Source organism: Salvia splendens, chromosome 3, assembly GCF_004379255.2.
Source record: "Salvia splendens isolate huo1 chromosome 3, SspV2, whole genome shotgun sequence".
Lineage (NCBI taxonomy): Eukaryota > Viridiplantae > Streptophyta > Magnoliopsida > Lamiales > Lamiaceae > Salvia > Salvia splendens.
Genome location: NC_056034.1, coordinates 17,184,438 through 17,196,042, shown reverse-complemented (window position 1 = coordinate 17,196,042; position 11,605 = coordinate 17,184,438). Strand labels below are relative to the sequence as shown.

The 11,605-nt window shown below is 34.6% G+C and overlaps 1 protein-coding gene across 2 annotated transcripts; it reads right to left on the bottom strand.

Annotated features, from left to right (window-relative positions):
* Nucleotides 1–1,039: 1,039 nt before the first annotated feature.
* Nucleotides 1,040–6,190, bottom strand: LOC121795291 (exportin-2-like). Of its 2 annotated transcripts, XM_042193796.1 has the most exons (3): nucleotides 6,148–6,190; nucleotides 3,059–6,054; nucleotides 1,040–1,458 (listed from the first exon to the last, which is right to left on the bottom strand). In XM_042193796.1, exon 2 carries the CDS (start codon nucleotides 5,994–5,996, stop codon nucleotides 3,075–3,077), a length of 2,922 nt encoding a protein of 973 aa, XP_042049730.1. In that variant the 5' UTR covers nucleotides 5,997–6,054; nucleotides 6,148–6,190; the 3' UTR covers nucleotides 1,040–1,458; nucleotides 3,059–3,074. The 2 variants fall into 2 exon arrangements, with proteins under 2 accessions (XP_042049730.1, XP_042049729.1); XM_042193795.1 differs by having other exon boundaries at nucleotides 3,059–6,174.
* Nucleotides 6,191–11,605: the final 5,415 nt, after the last annotated feature.

Below are 11,605 nucleotides of genomic sequence, written 5' to 3'. Positions count from 1 at the left end.
ACGTGAACAACGTGAGTAAATTATGAGCGCAAATAACGTAAACAACGTGAGAGAATGAGGATGGAGAATAGAGAAATTGAGATTGAGAGAGAAATTCTTATTAACACAAGAATGGGGTGAGTAGAAATGAAGAGGAGGGGGGGTATTTATATGGGAAAATTGTGATTAAAAAAAATTTTAATTTTTGAAAATAACGGCCGAACCTCCGGTTTACCACCGGAACCGCCGGTTTTCGGTGGAAACCGGGTTTTTCGTCAATTTCAAATTTCAAATTTTTAAAACCACGGTGGAACCACGGTGTAAAAATGGGGGTGAGAGATAGAGAATCAAAGATGGTAGCACTAAAACATTTATTAGAGCAATTTTAAATTATTCTTGTGGGAGGGTCAATTATTGATTGAGATTTAGGTCCATTCGTCCATACAATTTGACCAACTTTACTTCCCTAACCAATGGAGAATCTTCTTGATCCCCACTTAAGATGATACCTCAATTCGTTTTAACAAGTGGTGGTTATCAAAATCCAGTGCTTTACTTATGAAAGATGGGTACGAAACTTACATTTCGAAATAGCGGATGCAATGTTTGAGCCTTGAGGTTGAGGCAGTGTACAAATATACCACCACTATTTAGGCTTTGGAAAGAGCCTAAATGCTAGAAAATTGTTTGTCACGCCCACTTATATACTTCAAAATAGTTAAATTTGTAATGAATCACATGAATATGATCCTTTCGGTTTGAAAATTTGAAAGAAGGAAATATATGCGTCATTTTTCACCTACTTTTAAGGGGTTTGGCTAAAATGTGTAACACAAACTAATAAAGACCTTACTATTAGTCTCCCTCAAAACACAAACACACACACACACACGCAGAGCTACCTCCAAATGTGATCATAGACGTTCTTGCATTGCCCACCACACCAATGAACATATCATATCATATCATATCAAATTCACAAAATGTATGAAGCCAAATGGAGTAATATATAATACAACCCATTATCTTAAGAAATCCTACTCATGGATAGATTGATAGATAGCACAACAGAAAATTAAAATTTCATCTCAAGAAATGATGAGACACAAAATGACACATACAGCTTGATAACAAGCAAACTGTTAATACTTTTAGCCCTCAAAAAAATTAAGAAACTCCGTTTCCGTCTGTGTTGCTTCACATCACATTACATCACAGAACAGAAGAAAAAGTTCCAAGCAGCTATATAGCTCTATGGTAAGGAAAATCAACAGTCTCCTTGAACCGAATTCATATGAAACAGGTGCTTGTTCACAGTCAATCCAAGGGGACTTAAATCTCATGAGCCTCCAAGAACAGAAATTTTTTGAGATGTACCGACTCATTTGACCAGATGCAAGAGCAGTGGATAGTGAAACAACCCAGACCCACAACAACTAAGACCAGAAAACATCCAATTTCCATCATCTGAACATGATCCTGGCAAAAAGAGGATATCAACAAGTTAGGAACTGATATATGTAAGCGAGATGAGTAGTCCCATAACAAGAATGGCAGTAACGAAACAAACAGAACAAATGGGGTTATGTTTTGTACAAAATGAGCAAAGTAGACATAAAGATGTATTTTAGTTTTTTATATGAATGGTGATCCCACTGTGCAGAACGTTATGTTGCAAGGACCATCAGAAACAAAATCACAGGAAAAGGTTAATTAAGTTTCAGTTGACTTAAAAAAAATTAATGTGCTTCTAAAAGTGATTTCATTAAAACTAAGAAAGTGCTCAGAGTAAGGGAAGATGTAAATTGTAAGGTGACTCAGAAGAATTTTATTGTTACAAACTCTTCTACAAAAGCCTAGAAGTCTGTAAAGCATTGAAGGCGGTGGGATGAGATAATGACAAAACAAACATCCATGAATTTGTCTTGAGCCAAAATTAATACTATGGAGTTGCAGGCTACAAAGTCATTTGTGGAAAACCACTATGAGCTAGTAACTAGTCTTGTTGCCTGTTGGTTCGAGCTAAAGGGGAGTACACAAGCAACAATTAAGTTGAGAAACTCATCTGAATTATTTACTTAACAAATTTTCCGTACGATCAGTCAAAATTTTCCCAAGTTCATCAAATAAACAATTCATAATGCCTAACTAACAGTCACATTCTAGTTTATGTTATCACATACAAGCATTTGTCAAAAACATCACATAGGCAAGCAGGTGTTGATTTTAATCTAAATGGTGCATGACAAATGAAATATTTAACATAGATTATAATTAAATATGTAACCCTAAGACATACAAGCAGGTTATTGACTATATAACAGTCAACGATCAAACAATAAAGATCCAAAACATCTCAAGACATGCAGATAATCCAGGCTCTAGCTCATAAAAAGTGCAGCTAATAAGAAATATATGTATATAGAAAGAGAATAAGTTCCCCCAAAAATACTAGATGGCAGCATAGCATGTTATCTTTTTCATGGCTTGGCACAACCAACACCAGAAATTAATATCCTAACCAAATATCACTAAAATATCATTGTGACATGGTTGAATAAAATCAATCAATAAAATCAAAAACATCTTAAAGCAGCATGGGCAACAAGTGAGATCTCACAACTTAAAGACAACATGGGCAACAAGTGTGATGTCACAAACAGAAATGCCACAACTATACTAGCCACATAGATACTAAGTTAATATGTATACATTGGCAGCATAACATGTAATGGTCTTCCAATCTCATTAGTTTTTTTTATCCCTTTTTCCATGGTTCAAGACATAGCGGCACCCAAAAGCTTCTCTAAGACTGACTCCAATACACTTAAAAGGGTTAATATGAAGTGGTCAAATTTAATTGGCTTCACTAGTTTCACGAGCTACCCACATTCTTTTGCACCCAAGGCATATTCCACTAGACTAAGAAAACAGTTCATAAATCACCTAGACTTTCTAAAATAAAAATTCTTACTTCACAACTTTAACTAAATGACATCTAAAATATAAAACAATCTATAAAGACCAAGAAGTCTCAACATGTAAAGGGGAAAAGAGTCTTTCAAATGGTAAAACTTACACAAGGTATATTATCCTCAAACTATGGTGAGATTGTAGGAGCTGCAAAGTTGAAGTAAAGCAGCTTGATTAGCTGAATCAAGATTTCCTGCAATGATCTGAGGCAATGTTCCAGGGGAGCGAGCAGAAAAATTTGCCAAAGATGCTACCAAAAATTGCTTTGGATCTTTGATGTCTGGCAAAGGGTCCTCATCTTTTCTCCCAGCATTGCGCAACTGGAAACGTGCAGCATTAGAACCAATAGTTTCACTAAAATCTGGTTCCTCAGGCTCCTCTTCCACTCTGTCCTCCTCTGGACGTGAAAGGAGAGTAACAATGCTGTCAAGCATTTTTCCCCAACGTTCTGAATGTGATGGTGACAGAGACTCGCATAAGATCCTAGTTGAAGCTACTGAAGTTAACTTCAGCTCCATTGAACCTGTGATTGACTTGAGGTCAGGTATCCAAACTTTCTCCAAAATTTGGAAGAAAACATCAGGCTGCACGGCATTCATCGAGCCAACAAGTTTCTCAGGACCATGCTTCACCAGAAAAAGTGCCATGAATATAATAAGAGACTTGACCATCTTTATTGTTTTGTTGTTTTGCAGCCGCTGAAACAGGGTAAACCATATATGGCTAATGTAGGCAGAGACAACATCATAACCAAGATTTTCAATCACAGTATTGAGCACATAAAATCCTTGTTCAGCAGTACTCCGAGATGAAACTAAATTCTCAAATATTCCAAGGATATTGGATAGACGCCCCTGCTGATTTAGCTCATGTGGAGCCTTCCGGAGGAAAGCCTGTAGCAAGCGGACAAGAGAAGGTACATTTGCAGACTTTTTCCATGAATCTTGAAGAAGAAGTATTGCAAAAATGTCCATATAATTTGCTGGTAAAGGAGATCGGTTGAAGTCAACAAGCTGAGCTAATAGCTGGAACGCATAAGGGAAGAACTCAGTAATATCTCTGGATAAGATCACCTGTAGGATGGGCAGTAAGCTTGTTTCAAAAGCAGAAATTATAGATGGGTCTTGCTCACAAGCCCTCCTGATTAAAAGAGCCACCGAATCAAAAAGATGATGATTAAAGTCAGGGTTTTTTGGGTTTTCACAAACTCTCTTTAGAACAGTTGCCAGACCATTGATGCAAGGTAAAGCAACCTCATGTGAAATATTAGCAACTCCAAGAACCCTCACGATGCACCTCATCACATAATGGTTCTCCTCAGATTCTGGCTTTTGCAAGGCACCAAAAAGATTGGTCATTAATGCTAGCAGAAATGGGCTAATATCTTCAGCTGAATATCTAGCCCTCCCACCTTCATCCTTAACTAGAAGGAGTTTCTCAATGCAGCTGGCGGCATATGAATGAACCACATTTGACTCAGAGACCAGGAAGCGGACAACATCAGGAAGCAGTGAGACTGCAACAGCTTTTGGGATCTGGTTCCTGAACATAGTGAAGAATTTTAATGAACCAGCTTTCAACATCGGAAATCCATCAACATCTTGACTTCGCAGCTCTGGAACGATAACAGACCCAAAGAAGCTCTCAACATCAACAAGGTCGGTGGAAATCGAGGTGCCACTAGCTTTCTTTGTGGCAAGGGACACAACCAAATAAATAGCGCAATCTTTGTGCTTCCAGTTAATGGCCGGGTTCTGTGAAAATGAGGCTAGAAGACTCTGTATCTGAGCAGAAGCCTTTTCAGCAACCCTCTCCTTATAGTTCAAAGCAATTCCCTTAAGGAGTTCACAAGCGATCCTCCTCCTAGTTTCCAAGTCACTGCCTTCCATATCTCTTCTGATGAACTCGATGTAATTCATCTCAAAAAGCTCCTCATCTTCATCCCTTAGCATCACATTAGGAATCACTATACTCTGACAAATCTGCTGCAAAATATCATCTCTTGCAAACAATGTATGATGAAAACTTGTACTCACCGTCGTCAAAAACTTAATTGCGGTCACAGTGAGACCCTCCCGACTAGAAGAATTAGAGGCGACCACTAAGAGTCCCCACGCAGCCTCCACAAACCCACTCAAATACCTCTGAAATGTCTCCTCATCTCTCTTCATATACAGGCTAATATTCTCACAAACCACAGCTCTCAAGTCATCAACTACCGCAAGCCCTTCACTTCCACTATCTTCTAAAGCAGGATATTTCATTGTCAAATATTTATTAAACTCAACCATCCATTCATTCATATGATCCTCAAAAAACTCTGGCAAATCCATATAATTGAACGAATGAAAAATCCAACAGCATAATGTCTGAGACTCTATATAACCCTTTAGAACAGCAGCATTTGCAGAGCCAGAAGCCACAGCATGGTCTAGGTACCTTGCAGTCCGCTGAAACACTTCCAAAAGTGGCCGAGCAAAGTTATCAAGACAATACTTAAGATCGAGCAAGAGATCATTTGTCGTATACTCGTACCTAAACTTCTTCAGCAAAGAATCAACCGTAGCTAAAACTCCATTGACTGAAACATAATCATTTGCCTGACTCAATTCATCCAATGTCACAACTAATTCAGGCAACAAAGCACGCCATTGTTTTGGGAAATCATGGTTCCCAATCACAGTCAAAGCTTCACTAAGCTGAGCTTGAATTTTAGGCGTGGCAGTAACCATCAGCCTGACTATCAAACCTTTGATTTGGTCCTTCTCCGTGTCAGGCACGACAACCCGGTCAGGATCGTCGGGATTCTGCGCCCAGCGAGCTTTGAGGTGGTTCTTGAAGTTAACAGCAGCAGATTGGCGGATCTGCTCATCGACAGCTGGCTCCGCGACCAGCCGGAGAACCGCCAGCCCATAGTTAGCCCGATCGGCAGCCTCCGCCAACGCCGCCTCCGCGTGGCGGCGGGGCTCTGGAAGTGGCGAGAGTGTGTTGATGAAACACTGGGACAGGAATTGTAGGGTTTCGGCGTTCCACTCCATTGCCATCTCGCACTCAGTGCGTGTATTGAGGGCTAGGGTTTAAGCTTGGTTTTGAAAAGATATTCTAGAAACCACCAGGCAAGAAGAGATATTCCTCAACACATATCATAATCAACAGAGATTCTTATATCAAATGTAATGTAGAGAGAGATAGTACCTGAGCTGAGACTGACGATGAGAGAGAGACAGCAGAATCACACTACAATTTTTGAATTTGAAATAGGGGTTGTGATCAATTGAGATTTTTTAGCCTAATTGAGAATTGAGATGCATTATTAGCCACTCATTTTTATTAAATGAGTGGTCCAGAATTTACCACATGGAAAATATTTTTACATTAATTAATTGTGAAAGGGCAGAATGATAATTTCATCATACATTTTATTTAATAAATATTTTTTTTATTTTTTAAAAAAAAATTAAATTTTTTTTTCGATTTTTTTTTTTTTATTTTTTTATTTTTTTTGTCAACTACATATACAATTCATGTCGACTACACACATATAATGTCAACTACATATACAATTCATGTCAACTGCACATATATAATGTCAACTACATATATGATTCATATCACCTATACACATATAATGTCAACTATAAGCTGTTGACATTTGATGTGCAGGCTATTGACATTTGATGTGCAGGGCTATTGACATTTGATGTGCAGGCTACACATCGTAGTTGACATCGCGTGAAAATTTAAAAAATTTAAAAAAATTTTAAAAAAATTTTTAAAAAAATAAAAAAATTAATTTTTTTTAGTTGTTGACATTTTAATATGAGTTGTTGACATTTGATATTCTGACTATTGAAATGAAATGACGATAATACCCTTAGTTGATATAATCTACTTGTAGTTGACATTTCAAAATGAGTGGCTGAAAATGCATCTCAATTCTCAATTAAGCTAAAAAATCTCAACCTAACAAGACCCTATATATATATATATATGGAAAATAAATACTCCCACTCTTTTCCATTTTAATCCGTCTCAATTTAATTGTCACACTTTATTTTTACCATAGGTCTTACATTCTAATAATTCACTTCACTCACATTTTATTATAAAATCAATATAAAAAATGGGTCTCACATTCCACTAATTTTTTTAAAACTCGTGCTTAATCCAAGAGTGACATTTAAGTTGGGGAGGCAGGGAGTATTTTTTTTTTTAAATGTTGTGTCATTTTGTGGGCTATTTAAATGTGCTTGTTATTGAGCCCGTTTCATGATGGGGGCCTAGAGAACAATATTAAAAGCCCAATACATCATTATTTAGTTAGGCCCGTTTAACCAAGTATTGTATTTGTCCCGATTGATGGCATTATCTTTTAAATTTCATGATTGGTACAAAGATTTTGAAGTCCTTATATGAAACTAATCAATATATTATAATCCAACCCTCTACTCACTTTTCAATTCACTTTAAATTATATTTTTTAAAACCCATATCCAGTTAAAATATGACAAAATTTATAGAACGGAAAGAGTATTAATTTATTTTTGAAAAGAGGGATATTTTTGAACTATATAACAATCTCTTTTGGGTATATATTTTTTATACAAAATCTTAATCACTTGATTTTTTTATTAATAAAGGAATAGAAATTTACATAGGCATGCATGTTGGGCTTGAATCCGGGACCTTTAGTTTAGACATTAATCATTCTATTGTTTGGTCAACACACTCGTCTTAACTCTTAAGTGCTTGTTTATTTATGAAGTAATAGGTAAAAATTAATTTTTTAAAAGTAAAGAAAGTGTTTAATTTTTAATCATTAATATAAAATAGGTAGATGCATAAAAAAAGGATGAAATAAGTTGGAGCACCTAATCATGTCAACATGCTTAAAAAATGTGTGACCATGCAACAAAATTCTTAAAAAATAATAATATAATGTTTGAATTGAAATAGATAAGATAAGTATGGTTGGGAAGTAGGTCGGGTGGCTCTATCCTACTTTTGACCACGTGTCTATTGGGACCACAACTGTGCTGTGGGGAAAAAGCCTCTCAACAAACACGTGAACCGTATGATTTATGTTTAATTAATTGGGTAGCCGCATTTATCCCCAACTACTCGCCAAATACCACTTTAGTAATTTGTTAATTCTAATCTTTTTTTGTAATCAGTGTAATTATTTGCATCCATTCTTAATAAAGTCAACGTCATCAAATTTGATGTGATAGGTAATTCCTGACTCTATGATGTAGTAATCACAAATTATGATTTTTATACTTCATATAGTCTCAAAATGTTATTTTAGTATTTCCACAAAAAATAATATCAATTCTAATTAAAAGTTTCTTCCTCATACTTTACCCATTTTTTCTCTCAATTCTCATACTTTACTCACTTTTTCTCTCTATCTTTTTTACTTTACTTGCTTTTCTCCTTCTGTCTTACTTATTTTATTAATTTTTTATTAAAATCCATGTTATGCATAAATGGACCTATTTTTTTGTGGACGGAGAAAATATTGAATTGTACTTAAATTGATAAGACATTATTATGTCCTCCTATATACTCCTCTCATACTGCCACAAACAAAACGTTTCTTTTAGAAATGAAATTTAAAAAAATAATAAGTATTTAACAAATTAATTTGAAAAAAATAAAATCTGAGAAAGAAAAAGGTGAATAATTGGATAAAGAATAAAATAAGTGTGAAAAAATATATTTTTTGCTAAAAAGTTAAATGACAGACATATAATAGAACGGGAGGAGTAATACTGTATAATTTAAATAAAGTTGTATGTACGAATATGTGAGTTTGAATTGTGATTTTAAAATAAGAGTGAACTATATAAATGGTCCATGAATTTTGGAGATGGTACCTTTTAAACTCCTAGATATTAAAAATATTTTGAATAATCCATGGACTTTAATGTAATCATATTTTTTTGTCCATTTTTTCATTTTTTGAAATATTTTCCGATCTGAATGCGCCCCTCAAGTTAAGGAAGGCATTTGTGTATTTTTACAAACTATACTAATTTTGTCTCTATCACTTCTTAGCTTTATAAATATCTTGGTGATCCCTAAATTTTAATAATCATATTTTTGTTCTTTTACACTTTTTGAAATATTTCTGGACCTAAAATTTTAAATATAACTACATTCATAAATATACGCATAGGAGATGATTTATTTCAGATTTTTTTTAAAGTCAGAATACATAACAATATCACTTTGTAAATACTCTCTCCATCCCAGGTTACTTGAGGCGTTTCTTTTCGGCGTGTGATTTAAGAAAGTTGTGTTCAGTGAGTTAAATAAAGTAAAAGAGGGAATAAAGTAAGAGAAAGAAGAGAGAGTAAAGTAAAAGAAAGAATAAAGAATGTGTGATTAGATGTTTTGTTTTTAGCCAAAGAGAGAAATGACTCAAGTAACTTGGGACAACCAAAAAAGAATACGACTCAAGTAACTTGGGACGGAGGGAGTACAATAATATCATTTGAAATCACAAAACATATTAGTTTCTGATAATCTGTCATAACTGATATTCATAAATCAGCGAACTAATATTGAGTCAAGAATTTATATGTTTTGTGATTTTGAATGATATTAATGTATTTGCGAAGTAATATAGTTTTATGTTGTGACTTTAAAAATAATTGAAATGATTCATCTCCTATTAAAATATACGTATATTTATGAAATTATATAAAATTAATACGTAGCTTTGTTTTAATATTTCTGGATTGAGGGTGTAAAATTTGAATGTATTTTTTAAATAATAAAATTTGTATTAACCATTGAACTAATAATTAATAAAAATACATCTATAACTAAGTATGACGTGTTTAGAGAAAATTATAAATATACTACAAAAAATATGTAGGCTTAGTTCAAAATAATTTATGTTTAAATAAATATGATAAGATGAACTAACGAAATATGGTGTCATGACGCACATAAATATAAATTAATACGTATAATATATTTCGAGAACTAACTTAGAATTAATTCAAGTTAATACTTATCAACCAATTTCACTATTGAAAATAATGAAACATAGAAAATTGATGCGGTATATTTATATTTTATTTACCAACTATGTAGTAATTCAAAAATATACTTATATTCAATATTTTAAGTCCGAAAATATTTCAAAAAAGTACAAAAAGATTAAAAATGTGATTAATCAAATTTCAGGGATCACCAAGGATATTATTAAAGTTGCAAAGAGACAAAATTAGTAGAGTTTATAACAGAGATTATCCAAGATATTTCGATTAACCAAGATATTTTTAAAAATTTAAAAATATTTAAAAATAAAAAAATGTTATTACAGAGATTATCCAAGATATTTTTAAAGCCTTGATTAAAAAAAATGCAAACTTCGAAGTCCAAGTATCATTTACTTCAAACTTAAACCTATTTTTGAGTATATGTCATTTCAAAAAGTAATTTTACTCTAACTATTTATACCAAATCAAATTCACACAATTTTTTAGTATATGCCTCATAAAGTTTTTGCAGTAGCTATAGTACATCCATATTTAGTGTTGTCGTTAATTTATTTTTGAATTATGTATTTTTATATTTAGAGGGAACATCATTTTTGGTCAACGAACTTTGCCAAAGTATGATTTTAGGTCCGTGAACTTTGAAAATATCATTTTAGGTCCGTGAACTTTGGTTAACCGCCGGTTCGGGCCGCCGGTTCATGAACCGGAACCGGCGGTTTGAACCGTCCAGCGGGTTACCGGTTAACAAGGGCCGGTTCAGGGTCGGCGAAATCATGAACCGTGAACCGGCGGTTCGGCGGTTTGAACCGCCGGTTCAACGGTTCAAACGACTAAATCCGGGGTAGGTTTGTAGGGTTTCAGAGTAGGGAGCAGAAAAACCGGCGGTTCAAACCGGTTTCCGCCGGTTTCGGGAACTTTTCAGGGATAGGGCCAGGTTGCGGCGCATAGGCATGCTAAACGGTCAGAAACCGGCGGTTTTGTGTCGGAAAACCGTGGACTAAACCGCCGATTTTGTGGTTGAACCGCCGGTTCGGCCGAAATTTGAAATTTAAAATTTGAATTTTTTTCTTTTTTTTTATTTCTTCCAATTTTACTCCTATAAATACCCCATTTCCCCTTCATTTCTCCTCACCCCATTCTTGTGTTAATAAGAATTTCTCTTCTCAATCTCAATTTCTCTATTCTCTCCTCATTCTATTGAATTGCTCAAGTTGTTTACTAGTTTCTACTTACTACTATATTTGTTGTTGTGCTCGTAATTCATCACTTATACAGTTATACTCCATACATATTCCATCCATACTACTTTCATTTATCACTATGTTTTCTTCTCGTGGTGGATCGGGGCGTGGTGATCGGGGTAAGGGAATTGCCCAAGATCAAAGTACTAGTCGTCCCTCAAAATCAAGGCGACCTAGTCGTCGAGAAATTATGGAAGAGGTTTCCCGAGTGCAGGCTGAACGCATGCAAGTAAGTAATGAAAAATTATTTTTCCAATTCATATTTCATAATTTCATAAAATTGAGTTCATATTTTTTTTTTGCGTTCATACTTATAAGTTATAACTTCAACTTATATAATATTTGTAGATAGAAGAAGATCATAGGACCGCCATGCTACTCGCTGAAATGCAACAA

Coding starts and splice junctions, on each gene's coding strand:
- LOC121795291 (XM_042193796.1), bottom strand. CDS start 5,996: ATGGCAATGGAGTGGAACGCCGAAACCCTACAATTCCTGTCCCAGTGT.